Genomic DNA, 21,329 nt, shown 5'->3' with positions numbered 1-21,329 from the left:
GGTTAGGATGGGCATGAAAGGAGAAACCCCTGGAGTGGCACATGGGACAGGAGCTGGATCAGACCATCTCTTCATAAATCCCAAGAGAAGGATCTGGCCCAAACTGAAGGCGACTTCCTGGTGGATTTCCCTTTGATATGTGTGAATTTAAAGCTGTTCTTTCATATTTCAGACAATAGCACCAATTCTGGGCAACAGGAAAAGATCCTCCTCCATATCCTGCTATACTTGTTTCAAGAGGCACCCGAAATAATTAAATATTATATCCAGTTCAAGAAAAATGAATATCAAATACACACGGAATAAAAAAAAAATTGAGGAAGCATATTTCTACTGGTGATTATTTGGAGACGCTGATTAATCCATTGTGCACATATTTATGTTTAATTAGAAACTGGGATGGATTTAGAATGTTATTCTAAAACACAGTCTATTAGCATTATGGCATCATATTCATGTGGTGCAAATAATGTGAGATTTTCTTGGTAAATTATTTTTTAGCGACCCTGTTTTATCAAAAGCATATATTTTTACTCAGATGTTATAAGAAACCAAGTCTGAGTATAAGCTGATTTGCTATAATTGGAATAGGCTTATTGCAGTCATTCTACCCCTTTAAAATTATGATACCAGCATTCAAACATCTGTTAAACCGTAGCATCTGTTTCATATTTGGGATGCATCCCTACAAATTAGAAGAATGTTCTTTTTAATGAGCTCTGATTTAATAGGGAATCCTTTTTTTTTTTTTAACTGTTATGCCAAAGAAAGAAAATGAGAAGACAAAATCATCTCTCTAGCACCCTCCACAGCAAAGTACCTCAAAGGTCCATACATTTCTAGTATAAAACTGTTCAATAAAGATAAATAATTTGACAGTTAACTTGTTTTACAATTTAATGTTGTTATGTATGTATTATGAATATGTATGTAAGCGTGCACGCGTGTGTGTGCGCACACACACACAAAAACAGGGAAATGCAGAGAGGGCCATACCTTCGTATTATTCAAGAAAAATAGTCACTTCTTCCGAATACGTTGTCTTGACAATCTATAGGGTCTTAAAAATACTAAATTCATGACCTCGTAGTCTCTCTGTTTACTAAGATTTGTTTGCTCCAACTCCAAAGGTGCACTTGTTGCCAGATCTTTACCATTTCGGTTCTATCTGAAGTAGTACTTGGCCACTGACTCACTCAGTTCTTATGATTCCCTGTGGTCTTTGGCAGTTTTCGAGTCATTTGTAGCCCTCTATCTGGGGCTGATTTTGTCTTACAAGAAGCATGTCAGTTTAATGTCAGACAACAAAGGGTTCATTTGTTCCACTGTTTAGATACTTTACTGTTTCAGGCCTTTGTATTTTTCTATTTCTAATGTGGACCTGGCTAGACTCGAAAAGCTTCATTTAAACATATTTAAAACTCCTAGATTTTTATGATATACGCTACCATAAAATTTAGAAAATGATAGGTTGTCCCATTAAATTTAATAAACTACAAAGGCTTTATAAAAAGAACCATATCACTCACAAACAAAACAAAACAAAACAAAACACACCTCAAAAGGAACTCACTGGAAGGAAGCCAGAAAAATGAGAGAAAAGAATAAGTTTAATATAAGAGATACTTGGTCACCCATGTTGGGCCTCCTAATTTGTCTCGCCAACAGAGAAAACTGCTATTATCTTGTGTCCGAGCGCTACAGACATTTCTTTCACAGAAGAAAGGCAGAGCGGCGGCAGGGAGGCAGAGAAAACCCCGGTCCCTGCCTACCCCAGCAACAGGTGCGCTGGCGCCTTTCTCGCCAGCCCATCCCCACCAAGTGAGGGCTCTCTGCTCCTCTCAGATTCATGAAAAAACATTTCCTCCTGTGCCAAAGGAACAGCAGCGTTTTATGCCCACATCGTAGCAAGTGTACAACTGGCAGGTGTTACAAAACCAGATTTTAAAACATGTCATTGGAGTTCGTCACAAAAAAACAAAACAAAACAAAACCCAAAACCAAAACACCCCCAAATTAAAACGTCAACCACCTGGTTTAAAAGTAGTGTCTTCTAGGAATTTATGGATGTTATAGGAGAATCTGAGGAGAGAAACATGACTCCGGCCATTCTTCTGGGTGAACTTATATCATCAATGTGGGACAAAAACTGACCTTATTTTACAATACTACCTGTGAAAAAGGATTCTGCAAGTTCCCTGAGCCCCCTTTTCCCGTGCTTACTGACTTTTCATAGCAAAACTCCTTCTTTTCCTACATTAAAGGCTAACACTCTCATGGTTGAAAATTAGATGTAACACCACACTTTCTGGTCACGGGTGAGATGGCACAGTTTAAAGAACGCTGTGATGATGACCTTTTTTGTGGTTTCCACATCTGCAGATCTTATCTCTAAATATTGTTAGAAACTTGCCTCTGCCAGTTGAAAGAGTGCTGACTTCCCACAGCGCTTCATGGGCTCGGCACCACCCAACTGCGAAGTGTTCGAAGAAATCTATATTGAAAACAGTTCACATAAAGAAGGTTAGTTGTGTTATCAGAATCTTTACTTCCTATTCATACACACCCAGGAACTTTCTTTCGCTTATGAGAACATCACTGTTCCCAAGTACCAAGTAACTTTAAATGTGTCGCACTTGGGATAATTTTTGAAACCAATTTTAGTCAACAACCTCAAAAATAGTAACAAAAACCAGGTGTGGCTTGGATAGCTGTTTAATGTTAAGAGTATTATCTTGGAAACTGCAGGCTTTAAATTTAACTCTACAACCTTAAAACAAGATACGCATTTCCATTTCTATATAAACACCAACTCATCAACTGGCCAAACACAAGGGATTTTGTATGTACCAAAGCAACAAGTTTTGTTTTGTTTTTTTAAGGAATATATTTGGGATCTCTAAAATATTTGACTTGTCAGTCAACAAATACTTTTTTGAGAATCCAGTATAAATGAACTAGGGCATTATGATGGGAGCTGGGGAAGCTAAGAGTTTCATATAAAGCACGTGGCCCTGGCTTTGAGAGAATGCTCTAAAGCATACACAAAGACTGACAATCAAGACCACATATCTAAGTAAGTTACAGAGTGAAGGCCTATGTTGAGGCACATGAACATATACAATATTACACTGCCTGCATGCTCTTCTGCAAATTTGACCAAACAGCAGCTGGGCACTGATAACAATGAACTGCACTGTCCTTTTTCATTTTTATATGAAAACTTCATTTTCAATTTCTAGCCTAACTCCGTAAGAAGCTGAGGACATACATTCCTTTTTTTTTTTTTTTTTTTTAAGATTTTATGTATTTATTTGACAGAGAGGGACACAGCGAGAGAGGGAACACAAGCAGGGGGAGTGGGAGAGGGAGAAGTAGGCTTCTCATGGAGCAGGGAGCCCGACGCAGGGCTCGATCCCAGGACCCCGGGATCATGACCTGAGCTGAAGGCAGACGCCCAACGACTGTGCCACCAGGCGCCCCGAGGACATACATTCTTAGGGATCTTGACAAAGTATTCTTCTCCTGGAGAAGTTCTGTCATCATTAAAGGAGCTAGCTCCGGTGTAAGCTTTTTATATTCTTTGTGATTCTGAATTCTTTCTCAATTTAAGACAGAGGTATCTCTCAGTTTAGTTTAGGAGGCAGTCCTGCCTGGTGTCTATATCCTTATAGGTGACCCCAACTCCCACGGGGAATTCTGTGGAGCTGTCAGCTCTGGGAGAGATTGGGAGCTCGCTGCTAAAGAGAATTTTCCCTTCGTAGAGGCAAATAGTTAATAAGCTACCTGGACCATTTAGAAGGGTCTAGTTTATGAAATAAGGACTTTTTCTTCCTAGATGCTGTCATTTTTAACAGTTCTTTGCTATTTAATCCCAACTACTTCTTCCTTAGAAAATTAACTAAATAGTAGGGGCGCCTAAGTGGCTCAGTTGGGTAAGCGTCTGACTTTGGCTCAAGTCATGATGCCAGTCCTGGGATCAAGCCCCAGGTCAGGCCCCTGCTCAGCAGGGAGTCTGCTTCTCCCTCTCCCTCTGCCCCCCCCCCCCAACTCCTGCTCTCTCTCTCTCAAGTAAATAAATAAAATCTTAAAAAAAAAAAACTATTTGAAAATTAACTAAATGGGGCTCAATCTTTCTGAAGTCTGGAATATTTTCTTCTAGCTAAATTTTCTCTGATATATGCCACTTCTACTTTTTCTAGACAAGCTGAATTACTCACCTTATTACTAAACTAAGAGAACGAACACCACCTCTCAATGACTTGGGGGAATGAAGTACTGAACATAGATCTGTCAGTGCCCTGAACCAAGGTTGTACAAATGAAAGAACATGACCTCTGGTCACACAGACACGCCTTCATCACCTTTTGCTGTGTTGACTTAAGGAAATAATCAAGACTTTGAGTCTCCTCTACCTCATCTTCGAAACAGAAACAGTAATACCTGTCCCATATTACTGTTGTGAAGATTAGATTTTATGTTAATGAAGAGTCTGGCACAGTGCTGAGCTCATATTATGCTCTCAATAAATGGCCCAATTATTATTTAACGAGAATTTATCATTAGTAATATGAATAAACAAACTCTTTTAGTATAGTTCCAAAAATTAGTTACATACTGAAATTGGAATGGAATTAAAAACTGCAATGTTAGAGGATAATTTTGACATCTAATAATCTGTAGAATTTTTATCTGTCACACAGTCACATGATACTCAAGAATTGCTAGAGGACGAGCGTGGCATCGCTGCAGTAAGCCAGGATGGGGTGCAGTTCTCATTCTTCCACTGGTGCCCTCTGCTGTTGCCTGTGTTGCTGGAGGTTTATGCTCCTCACTTACTACCACACATCCTGTGCATGGCCCACTGTGGGGCTCAAGGAAGAACTTGGGACTGCATTATCTGCCACCTGAGTCCATGCACAGTTGTCTGAGGTGAGACTTGAGAATGGTTCTTTACCTTTCAAAAGGAACCACCACCCATGTCTCGTAAGGACTAGTTTCCTCATCACTCATGGGAGGACTTTTACCTATGTGTAGGTGTAAGGAAAATTTCCAAAGGAGCTTGCGTGGGGTAGAGTCAATGTATTTTGGTAGCCCAACATTTCCTGAATCACCCACCAGTACAATTTTCATGGAATGACTGTGGTGAGATATGCTTTCTAAAAGTGTCTTTTGGTTTCCTAATTTTTTTTTTTTTTTTTGGTGTGGGGGGTGCTGGTGAAAAACTGGACATTTGTTAATGCTATGGTTGGCCCTTATCTTTTTTTTTTTTTAATTTTATTTATTTATTTGAGTGAGAGAGAATGAGAGATAGCATGAGAGGGAAGAGGGTCAGAGGGAGAAGCAGACTCCCTGCTGAGCAGGGAGCCCGATGCGGGACTCGATCCCAGGACTCCAGGATCATGACCCGAGCCGAAGGCAGTCGCTTAACCAACTGAGCCACCCAGGCGCCGTGGCTGGCCCTTATCTTGATTTCTTGGCAACATTCGAGGTGGCTGATCTTTCTTTCGAGAAACTCAACTCTGGGCTTCCTTTGCTGGAAGATCCTTGTTTGTCTCCTACCTGCCCCCTTCCCCCCCCACTCCTTGTTGTTCTCCTTTCTCTGGTGATCCCTTAAATGTTTTTCCTCAGGGTTTTGTCTTTTTATTTACACATTTTCTCTCAGTAATCTGATCTATTCTCATGGCTTCATTAGAGCTTGTACAATGCTGATTTGTTATACTACTGCTCGTTCCCACCATTTTTTTTTTTTTCTATTCAAGAAACTTATGCATCCTTTCAAATAAGAACAATACTGTTAATATGTTTTTCAATGTCTGGTTGGCTGATGGAGGGAAGTGCGTGTTACGTTACACTTCTGGGTAGGGGACACTAGTGGGCCATACTGGATAGTACATTCTTGGCTTTGCTTTTTATTTTCCTCAAATTGGATGGCACTTGCCAATCTCTTAACTCCACCATAGTCTCTCCTTTGGCTAGTATGTACTGTTCCGATAAACAAAGTGGATGTAATAGTACGTGAAGTACAGCAAGAGAGCTAAGAAAAATGATCACCCTGGATGTTAAACTGCTAATTTTATAGCTGCCTGAGGTAGGGGAGCCACACCAAGGAAACAGGTAGTAAAGATCAAAAGCAAATTAGGTAATAGTGGAAGTCTTTTGCAATTATGAGGGGTATCATAAAACACTGCAGCCTGGGAGGAAATGACTGATAATTACTGAATGAATAATAATAATAATAAAAGAACAGTATGGGATGATTGGTCTTTCTTACCTTAAAAGAAATATTAATGCTTCTAATAAAACACGTAATTCTTTCACACTGATTAGCTGCAGTGTGAGTATATGGTTTTTGTCGGGTGTAATATTCTGTAACATATTGAACAGTCCATCATGAAAATGAATGCTTTAAATTTGCACCTATTGCTTATATCCAATTGTGGCAATGCCTTAAATTTGGTGAGATTATGGTTGTATTTATACTGGCAAAGTAAATACTTTCTAAGGGAAGTTTTAATGTCCAAACTTACTGGTCTAAATCATCCAGATTAGTTTTTTGCCTTCAAAGAAAATATGTAGTATTTCAATGCAAAGATCTATTTTAGGTGTAAGAGTCAACCACACAACAGAAAGAATACGTAAACTGGTCATGGCTTTCAGACTTGTTAATAATAGAAGACAACAGCTGCCTTCTGGCATTACATGTGGTCATTAGTCTTCAGTAAATGAGATCTAAAATGTGATGGATGTGTCACTCTACCTGTAAACAAGAGAAGATGCAGATAGGAAACTCATTCTGACCAGTGTAATGGATCAGAGCCTGGAGACAGCAACCGCTCTTCAGATGGGCCAAGTTGCATGTAGATGAATTATGAGTATCAGTAAGGATTGGAGACAGGCTGAAATGGGTGGTGGGGCAGGCTCTGCACTCTATATTTCTTTCTATATCTTGTAAAGTAGATACATTTTCTCCCTTTAAACATAAACTTTCATGAAGAATATATAAACAAAATGTTCTTTATTCAGTTTCATGGTTCCAAGTTGGTTAACTTCAGTGAGTTTTGAAACTATCAGACATGGTTAAGAAAGAAAAACATCCTTCTCAGCTTGCAGCAGAGACCCAGGGCTCGGTATGAAAGAAAAAACAACTTCAACTTAAAAAAATGCCCAGGGCTTACTGTTTCTTAAAAAGGGTGTTTCTAGGACAACTATTTTACACAATAAATGACCCTGTGTCAAGAGAAGATCTAGCTAACCTCTTCCTAGAGTTATGAATGTTTGTAAATCAAATAAGCAGGAATGGTCTCTAAGAATTTTGCATGCCTGACCTTAAAATAATATTACAAAGCTAAACATTTTTAAAGAGTAAATTGTTTCCTAAATCATAGAAACACTCACTTTTCTCTAAGTGTATATAACAGGACTGAAATCCCTCTGAAAAGAGAGGGGGTACAAGTGGGTTACCGAGTAGTGTTCTATTACATGTCCTCCCCTTTCTCACTTCGCCCCTTCCCTATGAGGCCCCAGAGATACTAGGAAGTGCCTTCACAAGGACGAGCTAATAACTCACAGTAACAATTATAAACTACAGAGCAGTGGTCTCAAATTGTGGTTTCCTAACAGGAAACTTGTTAGAAATGCAAATTCCGAGGCCCCACGCCAGACTCAATAAATCAGAAACCCTGGGAGTGAGGCCCAGCAATCTGTGTTTGAACAAGCCTTTGAGGGGACTCCGATGCATTTTAAAGTTTGAGAACCTCTGCTGTAGGCTAATTAAAACAAGAATTTCAAGAGTCTTTCTGTTTTCTCAAAGCTGATGGGTGTTATATGAAATAATTATAAAAGCTTAAGGGATATGATTATAGGTAGTAATTACAGCCTATTCTATTTCTATTGCAATATATGTGCTCATGGCAGATTTTAGTAGATAATTTTATTAGTTCATCTAGTTAGCTCTTGTTTGGCTTTAAATAAACCAACCCTAAATGAGGCTGACAATGTGGTCAGATCTTAAGATGGCAGAGATTGAAATTTAGGGTTCTCTTGGGCCAGCTGAGACAAGTGACTAGAGAAGTTATATATCCTTAGAGAACCGTGTACTTCTCTTGTATAATCACATGTAACAGTTACAATCAGTAACTGCAGAGGCCACTTTTAGGCAAACAGGCTTGAGCGATGGACTGTAGAAAAGGCCCACAGCGACCACCTGGATGAATACAGACTGGCCCATTGGGGGACCCACCTCAAGATACCCAGAGGCCCTAATTGACCCATGGGCTACTTATCCTCACCTTCCCTCTTTAAAAACAGCCCCCACCCCCTGCTCTGCAGATGGCCCGCTGCTCCCTTCCAGCATGTTCCATAAACTTCTATCTCCTTTGTTCTGCCTCAGGTGAATTCTTGTCACCAGCTGTGCCACCGGCTTTCACCAGACTGTTGTCCCACATTTGGGGGCCCCTATCACCACAATAACCAAGTATGTAATAATTTAATTGGCTTAGGAATGAAAGGGCTCATATTATCAATCTATGCAAACTTATAACTAGGAGAAACAATATACTGAGTTGACAGGGGGAATTACATTTGATTCTAGGGCAAAACATTTTATTTGGTTTGCCCACTGCACATGCCTTACTCTGTTATGAGGTCTTGAAACAGCACTAATAATTTTCAGATTAACAATTTTTTAAAGCTCTCTCAAATCTTATATATGTCTCATGATCAAAACCCAAAAGCCCTCAGAAGACCAGTGCTACTGAGCAGAGGAGTGAAATATCTCCCTGCATAAGTCTCAAGTGAGAAAAGGTTCTTTTCTTTCCTATAAAAAAAACCTTTCTCATGCTTTAAGGAGTAAGCATACTGAGCAGCAAGGAAGCATTAATCTGTTTAAGAGAGGCTCAGATCTCATTCTCCAGAATTACAGGATAGCCACTGTTACATCATCAAACTGGTCCCTCAGAGCTGCCCAGGGCTTCAGGAACTCCTCATAAATATGATAATAGTATCACTTAAATAACAATCATGCTCTGAGTGGAGAGAACTGTTGGAAACACCAGCTGCGATATCCCATACTGACATTTTAAATGAAGTTGAATACTCTTGGTAGTTAATGTATATCAGGTGTGTCAAAAATGAGCCATTACCTTTCTAATATTCCTGCTACAGAGTTTAGAATTTAATCAAACAGAACATATGGCAAATACATTCTGTTTTGAGGAAAATATTTCTAAATAGTTGCATGGGGCTGGCTCAGGTATTAAGATTAAAACCAAATTTAGTCACCATACCAAAATTCTTTTTCAACTCTTAAAAAAATTACTAGTATCAAATAAATGGATGCCACCAACTGGAGGAAAGCAAGGAAATATTAAAATGATTTCCTCAGGCTGGAAATAACAGTCTGCTTATCGTAATGACAGATTATAATAAATTCTTAATTTATTCAGATTCATCAAGCAAATTGTCTTCATAAATGGTAGTATTATATGGCATTTTTGTTACCAGTTTTCTAGAATAGCCCTCAACAAATGAAGCAAATACTGTGGCAGAGAAGCCTAACAGCTATGCAGACCAATTGGTGGCATAACATCACAGTGGTTGACCCAAGTGTCCCGAGAAGAAGCAGTATTTCTTTTTTTAATGTAAAAGCTGAAAGTAACTTTTCCTCATTTTCAAAGTAGGATGCTGGGTTTTCTCCTGCCAAATGGATATCATTTTACATTTCGTTTATGCAGCACTTTTTACTCAAATGAATCAAAATGATTCAATACATCAATATTAAACAGAACAGTCCTGCTTGTCATTTTCTCTCAACCCTTCAAAAAACTGCTTAGTTTATGATATGTATTTTTGGTTGGAATTACTAAAAAAGGAAAAAGGGGAAAGACCTAGAGCAGACACCATCTGATTTTCATGACCTGTATACACTTTATTATTTGTCTTACAATGCTCGTTAGAAACGAGCAGCATAGGGTTGAGGCCAGGGATTTTGTGGCAAAATCAAGCATATCATATGTGCCTCTCCACACCAACTAAGTAAGCACTCTCTAGTGTGTGCTCTCTCTCTGGCTGACAAACCAAAGAAATCTGAGATCCTGCAAGAGCTGACCTGATCTAAGCCTGGGATTAAGCACTAATAAAAATGCTGGCTAAAGCTACATCACATCGAAAGCTAAGTACTGATGATTTAACAGGTTGTATTCACCACTGCATCCACTGTGAGTTATTCATAAATCACAGCATCTAATTTCACTATTGGAAACATTTAATAAATTGGAATCCTATGGATGTGGACAGCAGTTTTTTCTAAGCTTTTAAAATAAATTAAAAACAAGGTAAAATGAAACAAATGAATTACTGGAAAGTGTCTATTCTAAATGAACTCCTTAATGAATGCTTATAAATGAATACAAAATATGGAGCTTCTCTGACTATGAATATAGCAAAGGCAGCAAAAAGCATTAAGTATTCCCTTATGTGCATTATGTTCGTAATGGCAAGAGGCATGCCTAAAGTTCACTATATGTTATTAAAACTCCGTTCTGAGCTCAGTAAGTTTCTCAGCCCAATAAGCATTTAAAAAAAAAAAAAGAGGCAATACCTCTGCAAACTGAAACAAGGCTGATGCTTGACACTGTTTTGAAGGAGTATCAGGGTGGGACGAACTTGAAGATATCTGAAAGGAAACAAGTAATTTTTAATGCACAAGGACATTTTCCCATATCAGACTAATAGATTCTGCCATATATTTCCACTGTAGACACTGATAAAGATTAAGACATGAATCATCACCCTTAATGCCTTTTAGAAGAACAGTATAAATGATAAAGGAAGACAAAGGCCATGTTTCTAAAAACAGATGATTGGAAGAACAAAGGACCAAGTTTTGCTCATCTGCCATGTCTCTTGTAGGGTATCAGGTATGCTGCAAACAGTCGTTGAGGAGACTTGAGATGAACTGCTTTATTTTAATATATTTTTAAAAATATTATTAAAAGCTGGAAGCTGCAAGAAAAGCCAGTCGCTCTCTCTTCCCTACACCACTCCCCCCAAGCTGTTCTCTGCTTAGAGGCAGCTGGGAAGCAGTGCTGGAGAAGCATATGGATGTATGGGTCAGGGTATCTGGGACTGAATCTTAGCTGACTGCTCACGAGCTACATGACCTTGGGCAGCTCAGCTGATCTTTCTGAGACTTATTTTTCCCAACTATAAATTGATGATAATGATGAAGAGAATAATCCCCATTTTACAGGATTACGATGAAAAGAAAAGCTACAGAATATACTGCTTGGCATAGCACGAGAACTCAATACTCACTGAACAGGAAGAGCATCTCTTTTGTAACACTATGCATGCATACATGCACACACTCTCTGTCACTATCACTCTTCAGGCATCTGACCGTGGATAGAGGATTCTGCCTTACCACAGCTGGTTCAACTAGGAGGCCTTTCATTTCCACTTGGTAATTACGGTAGCCTCATTAAAAGTTTGCTCTGATGGCCCCATAGAAGTACTTTCCAAAGATCTTTTGAGAACAAGGTCAGTTATTAATTTTGGTTCCCAAGTGAACAAGACTTCTATACAGCTACAAAATAGGGTGAGAGTGAGTCACAAGAGCAAAAAGCCTGGGTATTATGAATTCAGCCCATTCCCAGTCCCATAAAAGTATTCTCCTTCAAGTAACTGTGCTCACCAACTCCATCAAAGGGTACTTACTAAGCATAGATGCACCTTAATCATAACTCCTCAGAGAAGTCATTTTTTTCATCTTAATTCAATTAAGCTGGTTAGAAAAACCATGGAGGCAGCTGTTGATACAGTATCAAAGTAATGTTTAGGGATGAGAAAGAATTAGTAAAGAGACTGACGGAATTACTGACTTTATTCACTGCTGAAGCCATTAAGAAAATTTTAATGCCACTATAATTAGACATATAAGCATCTTTAGAATAAATACCAGTAAAAAGAAAAAGATCCAGATCCTATTTCACAAAGAGACCACTGTGAATGAATAAAATTTAACCAAGTATTTTAAGGACATTTGAAGGTAAAATTATACTCTTTTTGGTTAAACCATGAAACCTATCATTTCAAATGAGCACCATGTGCAAGTGTGACAGATTGCAAATATGAATCCACGAGGATTTTCCTGAGGTCCTGGGTAGGTCTTACTTCAGACAGCATTTTTCATTCCTATGCACCCTCAATAAAAGTTGAAGAAAATAGTGAGTTTATATAAGGGGAATTAATTGCCTAACCTATATTTCTTTGAGGATTAAGACAATGGATGAAATGAAGAGAACCACTACCATCAACAATCTAGATTTTTGAAAAGCATTTCACAAGCTTCTAAACAAAAGGATTTACTTATAAATTAATACTGGGATAGGGACCTCATCAAGATAAAAAGCTTTTGCACAGGAAAAGAAACAGTCAACAAAACCAAAAGACAACCGACAGAATGGGAGAAGATATTTGCAAATGACATATCAGATAAAGGGCTAGTACCCAAAATCTATAAAGAACTTCTTAAACTCAACACCCAAAGAACAAATGATTCAATCAAAAAATGGGCAGAAGACATGAACAGACATTTTTCCAAAGAAGACATCCAAATGGCCAACAGACACATGAAAAAGTGCTCAACATCGCTCGGCATCAGGGAAATCCAAATCAAAACCTCAATGAGATACCACCTCACACCAGTCAGAATGGATAAAATTAACAAGTCAGGAAATGACAGATGTTGGCGGGGATGCGGAGAAAGGGGAACCCTCCTCCACTGTTGGTGGGAATGCAAGCTGGTGCAGCCACCCTGGAAAACAGTATGGAGGTCCCTGAAAAAGTTGAAAATAGAGCTACCTATACTATCCAGCAATTGCACTACTGGGTATTTACCCCAAAGATACAAATGTAGGGATCCAAAGGGGTACGGGCACCCTGATGTTTACAGCAATAATGTCCACAATAGCCAAACCATGGAAAGAGCCAAGATGTCCATCGACAGATGAATGGATAAAGAAGGTGTGGTATATATATACAATGGAATATTATGCAGCCATCAAAAGGAATGAAATCTTGCCATTTGCAACGACGTGGATAGAACTGGAGGGTATTATGCTGAGCGAAATAAGTCAATCAGAGAAAGACATGTATCATATGACCTCACTGATATGAGAAATTCTTAATCTCAGGAAACAAACTGAGGGTTCCTGGAGTGGTGGGGGGTGGGAGGGATGGGGTGGCTAGGTGATAGACACTGGGGAGGGTATGTGCTATGGTGAGCGCTGTGAATTGTGCAAGACTGTTGAATCACAGATCTGTACCTTGAAACAAATAATACATTATATGTTAAAAAAAAGAAGAAGATAGCAGCAGGAGAAGAATGAAGGGGGGGAAATCAGAGGGGGAGACGAACCATGAGAGACTATGGACTCTGAAAAACAAACTGAGGGTTCTAGAGGGGAGGGGAGTGGGAGGATGGGTTAGCCTGGTGATGGGTATTAAAGAGGGCACATTCTGCATGGAGCACTGGGTGTTATAGACAAACAATGAATCATGGAACACTACATCAAAAACTAATGATGTAATATATGGTGATTAACATAATAATAAAAAATAAAAAAGAAAGAAATGATTAAGTAAAAAAAATAAAATAAAAATAAATTAATACTGGGATAAAGAGATAGTCAATCACATGAATAGGGAGCTCCTGAAGAAATATCAGATTAGGGATAGGGACCCTTTATATAAAAGCAACAGAGTTAGGGATCTCTTTGGAATCTTAGGTGTCCTATAGAACCCACAAAAATACACATATGCCAATACACCCAAAATTTCACATGAAATTTTAGGGTTTTCATTAGATCTTTAGAGGTTCAGGGACCACTGGGTCAAGCATGTCTGCTTTCAAAGTTGGGACCAACATTATTTCATATGCCTATAACTATTGTCTAAAAACTGAGTGCAGAGTGAATCCTCTGTGACATTAAATTCTTAAGGAAACAATATACAAAACAATTGTAATTCACAGCATATCTCACACAGTCAGAAAGGAAAGTGACAGATAAGGAATATGTGAGCAAATATGTATTCTAACATTCTGGTGATATCAGCAAGGCATTTATATATAATAAACAATGTCTGAAAAGGAATGGCCTCTGCCTTTGTGAATAGTAGTTTTGCCAATGAAATGTTGAGAACCACCAGGAAAGGGTACTGGAGAGGAAAATAATCTGAAACTAAAAATATGCTCTTTGTGCAAAATCTAACACAAGGGCAAACGTAAGGAAGGATGACAGTGTGAGAGAAGGTCTAGTAAAAGACAATTCAAGTGATCAAGTAAAGACCACTTGGGTTAAGGTTTAAGAAAATTAATGATGGCTCCATATTGAGTTCTAGGGTAAATGAAGATATCTTAGGAAGCAGTCTTAACCTTATGGACTTCATATTAAGGATAATATGCTTTCCTACATCATCTCTGAAGCAATGTTAGAAACATATTGAGTCAAACAGGTCTGACACAAGACATAAGACTTTGAAAAATGCCAAATGCATGCTAACATTTCAATTAAGAGCAAAGTGTACTTTAAAAAAAAAGGAACGCACAGCCAACAACCATGAGTTGACTCTACCTTCTGATTTAACACTGATAAATTAATAGCTAATAAATGACTAAGTTCTAACAATAATTGTATCCGTAATTTTACTATCCATAAACAAAAATTAGTGGTGCAGTTTAAATGTAATAATATTTACTATGACTTAATAACAAGCTTCTATACACATAAAGTTATTCCTTAATTAGGAGACTCTGGAGTTCCAAAATACCTTTTCCAAAATTTGATTCTCTTTTCCCATCTATGTTAAGTGAGCTAAGGAGAGTTCTTCATTGCTTTAACTTACTGCCATCAGTCTAAATTTAAGCTCACATTATACTCTCATTAAGTATGAACTGTAATACATTACCTCAGCAAACTGAAATAATGGGGACTTCTGACGTAATTCGGGGGATTCCGAAACATCCTGCCTACAAGTGCCAGAGGATATCTGAAACAAAGAAAGATGGTATGAGGCATCATAGGGATAGTTTCTGGAAGACAACAGATGACAAATGCCACCTCAAATATTCCTATTTGAGGAGAGAATAGTTTTCATTCCCCCAACTGAGGCAACCTATGACAAAACAGCAGTTATAGTCTGCAAAGCTTTATACAAAGTGCCATCCAACAGTTAAATAATGCAATAAAAAGCAGGAGATGGACAAGACAATGCATTTTAGAAAAGTTAATATACAATGAAGAGAAATTTCTACAACGATGCCCATCTGATCTCTTGGCTTTCTGCCACCAATTCCAAAAAATATCTACTTCTTTCGCGTTCTATGTTTCCCCAATGTTTTATATCACCTAACTACATGAAAACACAAATGGGATTTGATAATATAAACCATTTGGGAAAATAAAACTGAAGTCAAATTCTTGTTTTCTAGGTGTTCATGTGTTTATACACAAACCCTAATCATAGAGAAGTTAGTATTTACCTAAGAATAATTTCTTTTATAATATATATTTTCTTTTGCACTATTCACTACATTGGGTAAACATTTAGTGCTCTATAATCTTCATTTGCGATCTTTATTACTAACAACAGTTATAGAAATGCCACTGGATTTTTAAAAAAATTCTGTTATTAATCAAGTACTCTTGTCAGGACACACACTTCCTTTTTTTACCTCATTGCTGTTTCTGACCTATTTCTGCATTTGGGTGACATAATCACTTAGGAAGCCAAATGTAATTCAAAAGTCTTGAGAGTCACAGAATGTTGAGAGAATGATATTGTTATTCCTCAGATCTGACTCTTTTTACAGATGAAGGAACTTAGGACCAGAAAAGTAAACAACACCTCCCCTCCCCAACATTCAATAATTCCCTTATTTTTACTTATCACCACAAGACATAAACATTTGTTTATCATCCATCTTCTTCCTGGGGCTCTGTTTAATAAAGAATGCTCAACACTGCCCGCTCACAATGTCAACAAGCATTTTTTAAATAAACTAAAAAAAAGTTTGACATGTCTTCTAAATCCTAAATCAGTGTGTCCTCTCAGCCCCCTTCCTAAATGCCAAGGTTTGGAAGTCTTAGGGAAAAAGTTATCTTTTACTATAGAGGAAAAACAAGTTAAGAATTGTTTTAAATAAGCATGTTTCTGACAGGGACGCCTGGGTGGCTCAGTCGGTTAAGTGTCTGCCTTCGGCTCAAGTCATGATCCCAGGGTCCTGGGGTCGAGCCCCGCATCGGGCTCCTTGCTCAGTGGGGAGCCTGATTCTCCCTCTGCCTGCTGCTCCCCCCTGCTTGTGCTCTCTCTCTGTCAAATAAACAAACAAAATCTTAAAAAAAATTTTTCTGACAATAAAAAAATCAAAGTTCACTGTTGCACATCTGAAAAAAAAAAACCAAAATACAGAAGAAAAATCATCTACAGTGCTATCTGCAAAAGCACCACTAATACTCATAAATATTCTCCCAGTTGTGTACAATAACTTCATCAAAAATGAGATACTGTAATAAGTTAAAGAATGCTTTTTTTAAACAATACATAATTTTTCCTGTGTTAGTAAACCTTTTCCAATGTAATTTTAAGAGCTTCATATGATTATGTTAGGTGGTTGAATCCTATAGAAACAGCTTTCACCCAGATTATGTTCCTAAAAATGGAGTTTCTCACTGAACCTCTTCATTAGACACTGAAGATGTGTTTCTCTAACATTGTCATAGGTCATTGGGCAGGAACCAGTGTTTGAAATTTTAATTGTCACCTTTGTATTTGAAAGAGTAATGGCCACCTTCTTCCAGTGATGAACTCCAGAGAAGGTGCAGAAGCTTTCATTCATTTGCCACCTGTGGTATGGCCGCCAAAGACTGGCTCCCTGTCACTTGACTATTTGACAAATTGTATGCCAAATGGCCCAATGGTGTTTTTATTTGCTTCCCAAGAATTTGAAGCCAAGGAGACACAAAATGCCCTAAAAAGAAGGCCAGTGCATTCTGAAATTACTAGCCACAAAGAATTCCTTCATTGAAAGGACTACTTGAACAAAATATAGCTTTGTTTAGGAATGATGAAGAAAAATCAATACTATCTTGGTTTGTAAAGAAATCCTTTATGTGTAGCTCCTAGGTATCTTGGTAAATAATAAAAATTTTATTTAAAATCAAGCCTAGGATTAAATTAAAATTATGAAGTGTTTTAAAATGTAATAATATAGGTTGCACATGTGACATAATCTATGAAAGGTATTTGGAATCAAATATATTCAGGGTAACTACACTGCATAAAGTCTATATAACATGTAGTCTTACTTCAGATAGATATTTCATGATACACGAGAAAGTTACCAGTTATGAGGAAATTAGTTACCCTATGACTTAGAGTTCATATGAACTATAAGAAGAAAAGTCAACTTTCTCTTCAAGTGCTGTTTATAGATTATTTGGCCATAACTACACAAGTCACAAAATTTTAAAGTTAAATGAGACCCTCTGCAAATCATTATAATGGATGGTCATAAATAAAACTTTCTATTTGAATAGATAATTCAAATGTAAGTAATTATCAAGGCAACTGTAATCCTCCACACGTTGTATTAATTGGGCTATGAAATCAAAGAAGTCTATATATGCATGTTTGTGCTCACCATGCACCTGATACATAGTAGATGTACAATGAGTATCTGTTGGCTGACTTGATTCTGTGTGTGTATGGATACAAAGAATCTCAATGACCTGGCCAGGAATCAGACAACAAAGACTGACCAATAGTTAAAATAGCAGTAACAGAATCACTAAGGCTATGCATCCTACTCTAAGACGTCTGGCAAAATCCAGTTACTCTTTACTCATTAAGTTTAAGGCATTAGTTACTCTTAACTTTAAAGCACTGTGGATTTAGCATATATTTTCAGTGTACTGTAAGGGAAACAGCACAAAATTAGGAGCCCAGGAGAACTGGGTTCCTACTAGCTATGTGGTTACCTGCCTCTCTGGTCCACAGCAGAATCAGAAGCCGCAAATGAGAAGGGGCCCTGAGCAGGGATAATAAGAAGAGGGCTGCAAAAGAAACAGTAACAGCAGCAAAAGAGGGGAGAACACAGAAAAACTGTAAAGAACGGACACAAATGTTTTATAAAGCACTGCGGTCTATCTAAAAGAAATTAAAGTAGAGTAAAGAGTCTCAAAGTGTCTCCTGAAGGCTTCAGTTCATTGCAGTAATTAATATTCATAACTATGGTTCTAAGTTGTCAAGATAAGGATAATTATAAAATATAGCCTTTTTAAAAGGCAGAAATGTGTGTGATACATGCTAGGCATATTTCCATCAAAAATCTCAAAATGTAAATATGGCTCAATGACATGGAAAATGTATGTATGTAGAAATTCATTCTTGTGTGCTTGACAAATAAGGCATCCGATGCAGAGGTGGACATTTGTGCATGTACTGATAAATATACACATTTGGTAAAGAAATCTGGGATTATATCCATATAAAAGTAAGAGAGTATTTTGCACACAAGGCTCCTATTTAAGTATTAGTCAGAGGGTCCCAGACCTTATTACCTTGCTATTTGTATTTAAAGTATTCCAAATTACTTATTACATGGAACATGCTTTTTATGGATAAATATCAATTCCTCAAATCTCCATTTCTATGCTGGGCCAGCTTACTTTCTAAATAGAATATACAAGAGTCAAAGATACCACTTCATTAATTAAGAGGAAAGAAAATATACCAAATAAGCAGAGGTTAAATAAAGGGAGAAAAAAAAAACCCAAAAGCTGTTCTCGAGTCTCTGAAATAATCCATAAAGCCACTAGGTGTAGCTATCTGCCCAAGAAACAAACAGCTAAAGGGATTTTTAAATGCAAAGTTTTGTTAATGTCCCTTGAATCCAATCTTCCCTTTGATTTAGCTATAATTCTCAATAACCAAGAAAGAGGAATTATTAGCATAATTAAGAATTACAACAAAGTAGTATCTTTTCCCACAAGCACACCTGACATCGTGCAAACACAAGATAACAGAAACGTGATCCAGCCTCCTGATATAAAACAAGATCACACCAGTTAGATGCACTAGAAGTGCTTTGGAAAGCTAGGTAGTAGCACCAGCCTGTTCCTACCTCACAAGGCGCAAGACTACAGCCCCACACAGCTGGATTCTGATAAACACATGGTCAACAAAAAAGGTAAGTGCACTGGTTTTATCTGAACTACACATTTCTGCCCATGCTATTTCAAACATTTGTTGATACTCAGCTCCTTCAACAAATATTCAATAAAAACCCACCATGCGCCAGCCACAAACACTGCTCACTGCTTTTAAGAAGCTTACATTCCACTTGTATGCATTATGTGCTGGGGAATAAAATGATAACTAAGGGACTGTGTCTGGCCCTCAAGTGGCTTGCAATCCGAGTCAGGGGACAGCTACACAGTTAGGATGTAAGTGCACGGTGGCAGAACACAGTGGCAGGGGAAGGCCTCTGAGCACAGAAAGGCAGCCTTCACTCCTTCTGGGATAGGTAGAAGTTGTTAAGACAGTGACATCTGAGATATACCTAGGAGAAGACACCAGAATTGTGGAAATGATGTGGCAGCAGCAGGTGGAAAAGTATGGAAGCAGGTGCCCTGTGTGCTTGAGAAACAATGACTTTCTCAGTGCGGATGAAGAGTAGAAGCCGGGGAGTGTAGTGGGAGATGAATCGAACTGAGAGAAATTTGAATTCTCTGTTACAAAGTTTGAAAAATCAGGCTGAAGGCAATGGGGAGCCAGCCAAGGTTTTCACTCAGAGGAGTGGCATGATGAGAGATAGGTAGTTCGATAATTCTGTCAGTGGAGTGCAGGGTGACCTTGGCTGGGAAATGACTGGAGGCAGGAGACCAATTAGAAGGTTAAAAAAAATAAACCAGCTGAGATGTGGGGCCCCAATTAAATCAGAGATGGTACTGGCCAGGCCCCAGTAATTGCCTGGAAGGATGTCAGGGCTGGGGAAAGGGTCTGGACAAGGCCAGGGTTTCTAAGGTCCGTTAAAGACTTTCACTGAAAGGGTTTGGGGATGGGGTGGGGGGGAGCGCAGGACGGTTGTCTTCCATGGGAGGAGAGAGTTTGGGAGTAGAGGATTCCGTTTTAGAGTTCAAGTGTAAAGATCCCTTGTGATGCCAAGGGCCAGTGAACTGATTCTCACTCTCATTCAGCCTGACCCAGTCTTTCCTACAATTGGCGGCTTTTGCCAAGTATTCTTCTATAACAGAGTACCTGAGTGATCACTTAATTTGCATTTAATAGGAGATGTTAAATGAAGCTCTGAAATGGACTTGTGCTTAAACACAGGTGAATTAAATGGAAGCATATTACATCCAAGTTAGTCCTTCAAAATGTTTTTAAGGATTAAAATAAAGCCACTCTTAATTAAACCTAAATTAGGTTAGAGAGAACCTGAGTACGGAAGCACAACACTTGGCTAGCTGATACCAGGACTGAGGCACAGCTGAGAAGAGTACTGGGCTACGCTGGGGAGCATAACCAAATAACACCGCATAGAATCGCACGCTCCCCAAAACGAGAGTACACGGCACCTGGCTGAAAGGAGCAGGAAGTCCGGACCCCAGGGCTACCGGGGTAACTTCTGCTCGCCGTGAGTGAAGTTCTCCTATCATTCTAAGCCATGTGGCAGAGCACTAGTATGGAAGTCCAGAAGGGACTCCAGGCCACGTCTACAAGTAACTGCCACAGCAGCTGGGACAAAGCACAGCCCCCTTCTGCCTCTGGTTCCTCATGTGCCACTCTGCCTTCTTCACTGGGCAATATGGAGACAGAACGCAACAGGGTATAAAACAGGCTGTCAGCAACAGCACGGCAGCAACCAGCACCCTTCTCGTCTATCCTCTCGTTCTCCAGCCTCCTCTTATCCCGGCTCACGTGCGGCCCACCTTCCCCGCCGCCCCTCCCAACTATCTCTGGGAGACTGAGAAGCCCAGGCAAGGCCATCACCATCTGGAGCAGTGTGGCCTGGGAACTCAGCAAGGATAGATGCCTGTCAGTCAAGCTGGGTAAAAGGACCGGATTCTCTGAGCCCCATGCTGCTGACACGTGGACGAGGCTGGGCGGGACAACAGTTCCCATGAAAATGGGCAGTCAACAGTGACTTCACCCAGAAAGGAAGAAAGCTCAAAAAGCCCATTTGCTATTTAATGTAAAATGTCAATATAGTATATTTCCTCATGAGATATGTTTAGAAGTTAAACAGTGAGAAAGGAATGAAA

General features: G+C 38.8%; 1 protein-coding gene across 12 annotated transcripts in view; it reads right to left on the bottom strand.

Moving 5' to 3' along the window:
• BBX (BBX high mobility group box domain containing) overlaps positions 1–21,329 on the bottom strand; it is a 272,393-nt gene that overhangs the window by 50,032 nt on the left and 201,032 nt on the right. For all 12 annotated transcript variants that reach the window (XM_078065702.1, XM_078065708.1, XM_078065696.1 and 9 more), the window contains 3 exons: positions 14,971–15,051; positions 10,601–10,675; positions 2,414–2,494 (listed from right to left, as the gene is read on the bottom strand). In XM_078065702.1, the coding sequence (XP_077921828.1) occupies positions 2,414–2,494; positions 10,601–10,675; positions 14,971–15,051 (237 nt within the window). The remainder of the gene's footprint in view (positions 1–2,413; positions 2,495–10,600; positions 10,676–14,970; positions 15,052–21,329) is intronic.

The sequence above is a fragment of the Halichoerus grypus genome, chromosome 1 (genome assembly GCF_964656455.1).
Source record: "Halichoerus grypus chromosome 1, mHalGry1.hap1.1, whole genome shotgun sequence".
Taxonomy (NCBI): domain Eukaryota; kingdom Metazoa; phylum Chordata; class Mammalia; order Carnivora; family Phocidae; genus Halichoerus; species Halichoerus grypus.
The sequence above is the reverse complement of the archived record's forward strand: the minus strand, read 5'-3'. Positions and strand labels throughout refer to the sequence as shown.